Source organism: Hyperoodon ampullatus (assembly GCF_949752795.1).
Source record: "Hyperoodon ampullatus genome assembly, chromosome: 12".
NCBI classification, from domain to species: Eukaryota; Metazoa; Chordata; class Mammalia; order Artiodactyla; family Ziphiidae; genus Hyperoodon; species Hyperoodon ampullatus.
Genome location: NC_136925.1, coordinates 12,370,160 through 12,382,557, shown reverse-complemented (window position 1 = coordinate 12,382,557; position 12,398 = coordinate 12,370,160). Strand labels below are relative to the sequence as shown.

General features: G+C 35.0%; 1 protein-coding gene across 1 annotated transcript in view; it reads left to right on the top strand.

Annotated features, from left to right (window-relative positions):
• Positions 1–12,398, top strand: part of ADGRB3 (adhesion G protein-coupled receptor B3) — a gene marked incomplete at both ends in the record, with an annotated part of 799,939 nt that overhangs the window by 645,348 nt on the left and 142,193 nt on the right. The window contains 2 exons of the mRNA XM_079716603.1: positions 7,078–7,204; positions 8,809–8,912. Of these exons, the coding sequence (XP_079572729.1) occupies positions 7,078–7,204; positions 8,809–8,912 (231 nt within the window). The remainder of the gene's footprint in view (positions 1–7,077; positions 7,205–8,808; positions 8,913–12,398) is intronic.

The following is a 12,398-nucleotide window of genomic DNA, read 5'->3' as shown; positions in this document are numbered from 1 at the left end:
AAACTAAAAGCTGTTTCTTTGAGAAGATAAACAAAATTGATAAACCTTTAGCCAGACTCATCAAGAAAAAAAAATGGAGAAGATTCAAATCAATAGAATTAGAAATGAAGAAGGAGAAGTAACAGCTGACACTGCAGAAATACAAAAGATCATGAGAAATCAACTATATGCCAATAAAATGGACAACCTGGAAGAAATGGACAAATTCTTAGAAAAGCACAACCTTCCATGACTGAACCAGAAAGAAATAGAAAACATAAACAAGTCACAAGCACAGAAATTGAGACTGTTATTAAAAATCTTCCAACAAACAGAAAACCAGGACCAGATGGCTTCACAGGTGAACTCTATCAAATATTTAGAGAAGAGCTAACCCCTATCCTTCTCAAAATCTTCCAAAATATAGCAGAGGGAGGAACACTCCCAAACTCATTCTACGAGGCCACCATCACCCTGATACCAAAACCAGACAAGGATGTCACAAAGAACAAAAACTACAGGCCAATATCACTGATGAACATAGATGCAAAAATCCTCAACAAAATACTAGAAAACAGAATCCAACAGCACATTAAAAGGATCATACACCATGATCAAGTGGGGTTTATTCCAGGAATGCAAGGATTCTTCAATATATGCAAATCAATCAATGTGATAAACCATATTAACAAATCGAAGGAGAAAAACCATATGATCACCTCAATACATGCAGAAAAAGCTTTTGACAAAATTCAACACCCATTTATGATAAAAGTCCTCCAGAAAGTAGGCATAGAAGGAACCTATCTCAACATAATAAAGGCCATATATGCAAATCCACAGCCAACATTGTCCTCAATGTTGCAAAACTGAAACCATTTCCTCTAAGATCAGGAAGAAGACAAGGTTGTCCACTATTACCACTATTATTCAACATAATTTTGTAAGTTTTAGCCACAGCAATCAGAGAAGAAAAATAAATAAAAGGAATCCAAATCAGAAAAGAAGAAGTAAAGCTATCGCTGTTTGCAGATGACATAATACTATACACAGAGAATCCTAAAGATGCTAACAGAAAACTACTAGAGCTAATCAATAAATTTGGTGAAGTAGCAGGATACAAAATTAATGCACAGAACTCTCTTGCATTCCTCTACACTAATGATGAAAAATCTGAAAGAGAAATTAAGGAAACACTCCTATTTACCATTACAACAAAAAGAGTACAATACCTAGGAATAACTTACCTAAGGAGGCAAAAGACCTGTATGCAGAAAACTATAAGACATGGATGAAAGAAACTAAAGATGATACAAACAGATGGAAAGATATACCATGTTCTTGGATTAGAAGAATCAATATTGTGAAAATGAATCTACTACCCAAAGCAATCCACAGATTCAGTGCAATCTCTATCAAACTACCAATGGTATTTTTCACAGAACTAGAACAAAAAAATTCACAATTTGTATTTGAACACAAAAGAACCCAAATAGCCAAAACAATCTTGAGAAAGAAAAACAGAGCTGGAGGATTCAGACTCCCACACATCAGACTATACTACAAAGGTTCAGTAATAAAAACAGTATGGTACTTGCACAAAAACAGAAATATAGATCAATGGAACAGGATAGACAGCCCAGAAATAAAGCCACACACATATGGTCAACTTATTTTTGATAAAGGAGGCAAGAGTATATAATGGACAAAAGACAGCCTCTTCAATAAGTGTTGCTGGGAAAACTGGACAGCTATATGTAAACGAATGAAATTAAAACACTCCCTAACACCATACACAAAAATAAACTCAAAATGGATTAAGACCTAAATGTAAGGCCAGACACTATAAAACTTTTAGAGAGAAACATAGGCAGAACACTCTATGACATAAATCACAGCAAGATCCTTTTTGACCCACCTCCTAGAGCAATGGAAATAAAAAGAAAAATAAACAAATGGGACCTAATGAAACTTAATAGCTTTGCACAGCAAAGGAAACCATAAACAAGATGAAAAGACAACCCTCAGAATGGGAGAAATATTTGCAAATGAAGCAACTGACAAGGGATTTATCTCCAATATATACAAGCAGCTCATGCAGCTCAATATCAAAAAAACAAACAACCCAATCCAAAAATACACAGAGGATCTAAATAGACATTTCTCCAAAGAAGACATACAGATTGCCAACAAACATATGAAAGAATGTCAACATCACTAATCATTAGAGAAAAGCAAATCAAAACTACAGTGAGGTATCACCTCACACAAGTCAGAATGACCATCATCAAAACATCTACAAACAATAAATCCTGGAGAGGGTGTGGAGAAAAGGAAAGCCTCTTGCATTATTAGTGGGAATGTAAATTGATACAGCCACTATGGAGAACAGTATGGAGGTTTCTTAAAAAAATAAAAATAGAGCTATCGTATGACCCAGTAATTCCACTGCTGTGCATATACCCTGAGGAAACCATAATTCAGAAAGAGTCATGTACCACAATGTTCACTGCAGCTGTACTTACAATCACCAGAATATGGAAGCAACCTAAGTGTTCATTGACAGATGAATGGGTAAAGAAGATCTGGCACATATATACAATGGAATATTACTCAGCCATAAAAAGAAAGGAAATTGAGTTATTTGTAGTGAGGTGGATGGATCTAGAGTCTGTCATATAGAGTGAAGTAAGTCAGAAAGAGAAAACCAAATGCTGTATGCTAACACATATATATGGAATCTAAAAAAAAAAAAAATGATTCTGAGGAACCTAGAGGCAGGACAAGAATAAAGAGGCAGACATAAGAGAATGGACTTGAGGACACGGGAATGGGGAAGCGTAAGCTGGGACGAAGTGAGAGAGTGGCACAGACATATATACACTACCAAATGTAAAATAGATAGCTAGTGGGAAGCAGCTACATAGCGCAGGGTGATCAGCTCAGTGCTTTGTAACCCCCTAGAGGGGTGGGATAGGGAGGGTGGCAGGGAGAAGCAAGAGGGAGGATATAAGGGGATATATGTATATGTATAGCTAATTCTCCCTGTTATAAAGCAGAAACTAACACACCATTGTAAAGCAATTATACTCCAATAAAGATGTTAAAAAAAATTTTTAAGTTAAAAAAATTTAAATAAATAAAAAGAAAAAAAAGAAAGAAAATCAACTATACTTTAAAATAAAATAAAAATTAAATTAAAAATCGACCCTGAGATATAAACCTGCTAAAGTTTATAACTTATTCATGATAAATACTTTACACACTGATGTATTATGAAGCAGAATAGATGGTTTTATAAAAGTCTGATTTAAGTGAAATATTTAGTTGTATGGGTATTTCAAAAGGTAAAAGTTTGATTTCTTGAAACAGTTTTGAAATGTGTCACTATAAGTTTTTGCTACCAGTTTTTTCCTAAACAACTTTTCATTGGAGTGAATGAATAATCTTTTTCTTTAATCTTAAATGCTAGAGTATATAGTCACATGCTATATTATTTAACTCTCCCATGAAATCCAGACCCCAACAATGAACTCCGATCCAAAAAGGAATCATGTAGAGACTTAGGAAATTGGGGAAAGGCCTCAAATAAATATTAGGGTGGGAAATAATAGATTTTGTGTCATGTATTTTCACAGAATTCTGTCCTTGTGGGTATGTACTTTCAAATACTTGGGACAGGCAGACTCTTTTCTTCTTTTAGCCAGCCTAATAATAGGAAGAAGAAGAGGTACAGATGACAGCTAAGAGCTAACATGGGTGAATGTAGGTGTAGCCAATGAAGAATGTGCTGGTTATATGAAATTTCTGAAGGCCTAGTTATTTTGAAATCTATTTGAAAAAAAAAATTAATGCTCAGAAAAGACACTATGAAAAAGAAATATGTGATTTTTCAGTATAACATGTGTATCATCATTTTGTGTTTGCTTCTGACATCCTCAGTCTGTTATTCTTATTATATCTTTAATGTTCATACATATTTCATTGTATTTGCTTGCCCCATTGATGACAAGCTAGACTTAATAACTAAGAATAATTCACAGATATACCATTAATCATGGCATGCAAATCTATGACATTAGAAGAATAATGTGACTGCTGGAATAGTCCACATGCTTTAAAACCTTGTTCTGCGCAGACTGGGGAAGCTGTTTTGCTTCACATTAGCTCTACCACACATCAGTTTGCTTTACAAGGTCTCCCTGAAATCAATCAGACACATGTACCGTGCTTTCGAAGAATTTTGTACAGTAAGAATAGCTATGAAGTGTGTGAAAATACAGGTGACATATACTATAGTTTTTGTAATAGTAGTGACATGTATGCTAGTGACTTTAAAATCTAATTTATAAGAGTTTTATCTGGTTTCAAAATATCAAGAGATTTTATGAAACAATTTAAAATTTGGCATCAGATGGCATCACACTTATTACTCAACTCTTGCAAGCATCCAAATATAGAAGTTGGTAGTTACCTCCTCACCTTTCAAAATTTTCACTCCTACTCATCTGATCATATTCTGGTGTTCTGCTATCAGATGCATTATTTTGTGTTTTATAACTTGTATTAAACTGGGGAGAGCACATCAAGCTGTACTCAGTCACTCATAATATTTTCCCTTAGTTTCATCAGATAAAGTCAACAAAGGGATAATAATTCCTAAGAAAGGTAAGGAGAAAAGTTATGTAAGCCTCAGGAAGGTACCCATCAAAAGGGGCCCAGTGAGATTAGAAACATTTCATGCTTGGGGGTAAATGAAAGATTGAAACATGGAGACCAGTGTCACTTACTTCCTAGTTTTGCCTGGGGCTGGGCCAGGTCAGCACTACAATCATTGTACAGAGCAGAGTAAATTGACCTACTTTTCTGAAGATGTCATATAAAATTTACATGATCTTCAGAGTCTAGCAACATTATATTGAACAAAGACTTTACATCTGACAGCCAAAGGTTAGTAATACTAACATTTTCTTGAGTAAACAAACTTTCATTACCTAGATATAAATATATCACTTTGTCTCATTAGGTCTTATTTGCAGTAAACTTTTTTCCTGGTAAGACTTTGATTTGGTTTATTGGTCATAGCCACATAATGTGAAAAGTGTAGGTATTGGACTCCATCTTGAAAGCACAAATAGTGCATTAAAGTAAAGCTGCCATACAGGATTAATAATGCAATGTTGTGTTTTAAAACATGTCAGATTCTCTTAAATGTATCTTTCTTCTTTAAACTTTAATCAGCTGAGATAAATGTTTTTTATTTGGCCTTAACTGTTTGTCACAAGACGATAAGAGACAGGCAGCCAATAAAATAAATTGAAGTGCTGCTCTGGTTAGGTAGAATTGGAATTTAATACTGTTGCAGTTGGTTGAGATATGACTGAAATATATATATATATATATATATATATATATATATATATATATATATATATATATATATATATAGCATGGTTGCATGACATCATGAGAAAGAAAAGAGACCTACCAAATTTTTAATTGGCTAATACTTAGAAGTATTTGGGTGAACTTAGGTATAATGTTTTTTGTACCTCTCCCCAAATATAGTCTATTCCTTTTTAAAAAAGTTGTAATTAAGAGTATTTTGAGTCGTGCATATTAGTGATATCAAATCAATATTTAAATCAAATTAATGAATATTAAAAAGATATTGCATCTAAATCCCAAAAAGAGATAGGGTGAATTATATTCTACAGCTCCACTTGGAAGTCCAGCTGTCACAGTGAAACCTCTGTCATTGAAATAGCTCAGAAATAGGCTACATTCATATTTAACCCAATAGCTTTAGGCATTCAGAGATATGGAGTAGATGAAATAAAAAGTACCATATCAAAATTAACAACAAGCTATGTGTTATCCTTCTGGAGTTTTAGAGTCATTTTTAACATAGATAGTAACTTGGTTTGAAATTTAAGCACACACATACACGCAGGTTTGCTACTTGGAGAGTTCCGTGCCTGGGGGAGGGGAGGTGACAATTGGTGCATTCAGTATATAACACGTGTAATGATAATAAAGTTGATTGGTTGAACTCTATAGCTTTTTTTTTTTTTCTTTTCTTCCTCTTCCTGTAGAGTAGTTCAGCCGGGGGGTGGAAGGATTCTCCCCCATCTTCACCCCCCACCAAGAAGGCGTAGGTTGATACCATTTTTATTGTTCTGCTGGGGTGGGAAAGAAACCATATGCTTTAGAATTTTGAATGGCTACACCAAAGGGAAGACTGAAGCAGGCCCTCTTTCCCCTTTCCTACCGGACTTTGAGGTGGGGTTATTCTTCTAAATGTTCTGGCAGACTCGGGGTTAGCTTAGTGCTTCCACCCCCGGGGCAGAGAGGTGGGTGAGGGGAAGAAATGTCAAGGGCTTCAGAAGAGCTTGGGCTGAGTGAAGTGTGGAGCGGGAAGCTGATGTCTGAAACCCACCCCTCCCCTGGATATCAGGCAAAGGCAATGGGAGTCGGAACCAGCTGATGCCGCTGCTGCTGCTTCCCATTTCCAGGGTGAAATTTTTCACAGCAGCTAATTCTAAAGGGAGGAAAAATCCCTAACCAGCAGAGAAGATTCTATGTCACCCAATACAAGCTATCTAACCTTTTAGGCAGGCTTTTCAGAGAAATCCTCGGTTTAAAAGTCAGCGTTCACGATCCAAAAATACGGGACGGGAGTCAGAGCTGGTATGCAATGTGAAAAGCCTCTTTACACTCTGTGAGTGTTTGAAACGATCCGATGAGCATAGGAAGTGGCTGCCAACGCTCTGGCGGCTGCTCGTGCCGCCGCCGCCGCCGCCGCCGCCGTTCCTCGCAGAGGGCTGGACAGAGCCAGTCCCGGTTTCAGCACCTCCGGCGCTGGACAGCTCTCTGCACGCCGTACCGCCGCCCGCCTGCTTTCTCCAAACACTCTCGCTTTGCATTACTGGAGATACATCTAAATTACGTCCTGTTCAACAACAAGTAGATTTTTTTTTTCCCCTGTACGGGAATTACAGTAGACGATTCTCTCAATTAAATTGCATTTTCTTCATTACGGATTTGGCAGTCAGGCGTATTTATCCCGATCTCCCCCCCACCCCCCACCCTTTGCAGGAACGAGTCTTTGGGAACCTGGTCCACCCAGGGATGTAAAACTGTGCTTACCGATGCATCCCATACGAAATGCTTATGTGATCGTCTCTCTACCTTCGCCATTTTGGCTCAGCAACCTAGAGAAATAGTAAGTAACAAAGGGAAAACACGGCTTTAATGCAAAGGCAGGGACATTGTGGAGAGTGTTTCTCCAGGGAACTGCATTTTAAATGGGGAAATGGAAAATGTTGCAGGGTGGCAAAATTGGGTTCGTCTCCTCCTTAGCTACAGTAGCTTGGTGAAATGAATTCTAGTTGGTGTGCTATAACTAAATTCTACTCAATTTCATGTCTTCTAACTTGAAATTTCTGCAGTATAGTTTTGAGGATGTACTCCAATCATATTGCTAATATGCTGCAAACTTTCAAATAAAAATACTTGTCAGCTTAACCTTTATTTTAGAACTCTAAAGCGTTCTGGGGAATTTGTGAGGTTACTGTTGGTAGTAGAATGAAGACCCCAGACACTATAGCCAAACACATTGCATATCTGCATTGGATATTTTCAGTACAGGTTTCCTGGGGTGTCCTTGGATATTTATTTTTTTTAATTAAATGAAATTTTTATGAAAGCAGAGACTGTCAGAAACTGTGAAATCATTCCTTAGAAGTATATAGGTTTGTAAAACTAGTTTCTGAAACAGACAGTTGTATAAACTGTCTGAAAGAAAAAATAACATCCTCATCAAATGTACTTTGAAAAATTATTTCAGAAATTGAAGTGGTGAAAAATAATTATTAAGAAAAATGTGACTTTCTGTCTAAATCTGGCCTAAGTATGCATCACTCATTTTACTTATTTTGATAGCCAAAAATGCCTATAAAATTGATTGTGCATATCTAAGATTTGGAACACACTTGATCTTAAAGTGTATTTCTTTAAACTTCCAATACTAAAAATATGAAAAACAGCAGATTTTATTAGTTAGTACCATGTTAGTGTCTAAAGAAAGAAATCTCTTTGATCTTTATATATGTTTTAAAAGATATAAGGCTTATTTTTCAAGGTCAAGTATTTAGAGACTAATATTGACATTGTGAAGATTATCTCTATATATTTTGTTCACAGAAAAAAAATCACAAATATATTCTAAGGTCTTACACTTGAAATTTGATTTTCTTCTATATTCTTAGAGGCCAAGCTAGTGAAATAAAATGAGAGAATACTTGACTTAGAACAAAGTTGTCAAAAGTCAGAAAGTTTGAAAAATTTTCAATATCTAGGTACCAGATTTGGATAACATAATGGGAGGATCAAAGTAAATTTCAACAAAATACATTTTTTGAAATAACTGAACTGTAGTTAGTTGAAGAAAAATAAATACTGCTTCAAATTTAAACTAGATGAAATTTAACATGTTAATGTTGACCAAGTTGTAGCTTCATTTATTTATTTTAGAAAGCCGTAAGTGGGTATATGCCACAATCAAGCATTGAAAACTCTTAAAGCCTTCATTACTTCACAGTGGGAGAGAGGGAGTAGCTAGAATTAGTCATTTTAGAGGTTGAGAATATGTGAACAGAGTGGTTACTGGGTAATTATCTGGTTACTATAACAACTATATTGGCTATTTTTGAGTGTTAGGATAGTTTTGTTGAGTTTAGAAGTTATTTTAATTTATTTTAAAAATTCTCTCTCTCTCTTTCTCTCTTTTTTTTTTTTTTTTTTTTGCTTCTTTTGTTTAATTTACAGATCATGGAATCCTCTAGTACACCTTCAGTTACCCTAATTGTAGGCAGTGGCCTTTCTTGCTTGGCCTTGATCACCCTAGCCGTTGTCTATGCAGCATTATGGAGGTATGTAGTCAATTAATACACTAGAAATGGAATGTTCGGTTATTCAGAGTTAAATCAAGGAATATAATAACTATTATATGTCTCATGTTTTCTTAATTTACTGAAAGAAGTGCTTTGAAAACAGAATTATAATTGCTGTGATTGAGCTATAATAAATGAGCTCAATAACACTAAATAAGTGTTTACTTAATTTTCTTGTCTGTATTTTCCTATAATGGGAAAGTAAACAAAACACACACACACACACACACTTTTCTTCCCAATTCAAATGATGGTAGCCTTCAACAAGTTGCTTACCCCCAAGCATGGTACTCTTAATGCCCCAAGTTCAGTCTATGTGTTGTTTATATTTATCCCAACTGCTATTGAGCTTGAGAGTTTAATGATACAGTCAAATTAATTTCTCTCTTATAGAAATATGGTCTCCAAATGCTTAAGTTTTAAACACATGCTTTCAGTGTGTCCCAATGTGTAAAGTCTTCTATAATATTAATGCATTAATACAATACCATAAAGCTTTAGAAAAGACGTCTCAGCTGAATGTTTCCATCAAGTCAGATTTTGACAAACTGATTTTAAAAAGTCATAAAAATACATAAACAAGGAGAAGTGATTGAAAAATACTGTTCTATAATATGTGAAATTACATCTGTTTGGCATTGTATGAAAATTTAGTAGTTCTCTAAGATTTGTTCTTGTTCTGTTAATGAGAATTAGACCTGTGAAGTTTATTATGTCTACTGACATATTGATAAGTAGTATATAACTAAACTTCCCAATAAATTTTCAAATGTTAAACATTTTTATATCCATTTTGATTACTTTAAAATGTTATAAAACAGTTATTATATTAGCAAATAAATAATTATGTATTATTTCCTGAATATTTGAAATATTAAAATTCCAAAGGTAGCCAGGCCTAGTATTTTACTTATCTTTTACTTAAGATAAAAAACAATTTCGTTGAAAAATTAATTACAATTTAATAAGGAAAGATCATTTGATTTAACATCCTTTTATTTGAAAAAAAAATCATTGTTCTCCATTATATTTTTTACTCTTTTGAGGACAAAAATTAATTGTCCAGGATATTATATTGTCAAAGGTATTAAGATTTTCATGCTTCATACAAAAATAAAATATGTACACATTCTTGGTCCATTGGTACAGATACGTAATAGAGGTTCTGCCTTACCATGCAGGGTAGTGAAATACCAAATGAGGGAATCTGATAATATATGGCCAGTCTCATGAAATGAAAGAAATGCTTGCATAACATTGTAGACAGTAGAATCCAGGGTTCAGGGCTCAGTCAAGCAGGCATTGTCCTGGTAATGCAAGAGCAAGACAGACAAAGGCTGGGAAGAAGACTTTCTCTCCCACAATTGCCTGAATGGTATTTCTCAGGAAATGAGGTAGTGTTTATGGGCCAGGATACCAGGTAATAGTATCACAATTCATCAATGGCATCATAATTCATACTCACTGAAGTATTCAGAACCAAGTTCCATTTCTCAGTAGTTAGGGTTCAGCCACCAATTACACCTTCTCTTCACGCCTCAATACATATGGCTAACGCTAGCACAAACACTGCTAGTATAAATGATATATAAAATTTATCAAAGAATTACAGGATTATTTAGTCCATAGGGAAGTTTGCTGTAATCCAGAAAATCCAGGAAAATCACCTATTGCAATAGCTTTCTAGGAATTACCACCTGAAAGGACCTATCCAAACTTGACATGAAACTGAGAAGTTTAGAAGACAGTACTAAGAAACAACATAAATTTGAATTCCTAACCGTTAGTGGCCATCAACTCATTGTCTACAGGTAGCAAAATTGAAGTAATATTAATAATTTGATAGAAGTTTCAAGATTCATAAACTATTAAGTGAATCTTGTAGCATGACGAATTCAATACATTTTGTAAACATTAAATACACCTAGTAACATTCCTGTATGATAATACTCATGTCAGGATCTTACTGCCTTTTTTTTCTAATTAAAAGGTTTAGTTTATTTTTTGCTTTTCTAATGATGTGTAAAATGTGTGAACATCAGAATTATTTTATATATAATATACCACTTTGAAATTTGCTGACGTCTCATGTAGCTCATTAGAAATATTCACCAAAAAATGAATCCATTGTTACGTTCTCTCCATCTACAGATATGTTCTGTAGAATTACATCACGTCACAGAGCAACTGAGCATGTCCTTTTAATCCATGTATTGAAATGATGCATTCACAAATTTTGTTTAAAACATAAAGCACATTTGTAAAAAGTTTTGAAAGTTGAGACATTTTATAGCAATTTTTAAGGCAATAATGTCACAATGTTAATGAAAATGAAAACATCTAAAGACTCTTCAGAGTGGTCAGTCTAGGTCTTCATTACCATGATTTTTCTATTTACTGAGCAAATAATATCAATGAAAGCCTTTCAGTAATGTCATCTGTGTACTTGTGCTGGCATGGAAGCCTTTAATATCACATAAAGGGTCAACTGTGTGCAGCCCTTAAACGTTTTAATGATACATCCCCAACCAAAAAAAAAAAAAAAAAACAGAAACAACTTAATATTTGATGTTTTCAGCATCCCAGTGTGTGGTTTATTATATTTTTAGATACTGATGATGCAGGGACAAGATTAAGCTACTCTTGAGGCCATTTTTATTGAGGGTCCACCTAGGTTCATTCTATGTTTGTTCTGTGAAGAAAGGAAGATTCTTTTATATTAAAAAATTTCTTTGTATATTTTATTATTACTCTTGTTTTTGTTTTACTTTCTTTTCTGAAACATGTGATGGAATATAGGATCTCTGCCTAAATATTCCTCACAAACAGAGAGAGAGAAATTTGATAGATTTTTACCTTCCAAAGAGTGCCTTCAGATCTCTGGCACCCCCATGGAACACTGCACAGGGAAGCCCACACTGTGGGCTGTGGACAGTGAGTTCATGTTCTATCACAAATTGAACACTCTCAAATACATAGCAAGAACAAATATATCTTTTTGTTACTATCACTCAGTGATTTACCACAGGGTACAGTAAAGCAAGATAGCTGCTACCCTTTTAAGGGTAAACACCTGGTAGAACATTTGATTCTGAGCAGTTTTCTCCATGGCTTACATTCTTTTTTTTTTTTTTTTTTTTTTTGCTTTACAATGGTGTGTTAGTTTCTGCTTTATAACAAAGCGAATCCGTGACACATATACATATGTTCCCATATCTCTTCCCTCTTGCGTCTCCCTCCCTCCCACCCTCCCTATCCCACTCCTCTAGGTGGTCACAAACCACGGAGCTGACCTCCTTGTGCTATGCGGCTGCTTCCCACTAGCTATCTATTCTACGTTTGGTAGTGTATATAAGTCCATGCCACTCTCTCACTTCGTCCCAGCTTACCCTACCCCCTCCCCATATCCTCAAGTCCATTCTCTAATAGGTCTGCGACTTTATTCCCATTTTACCCCTGGGCTTA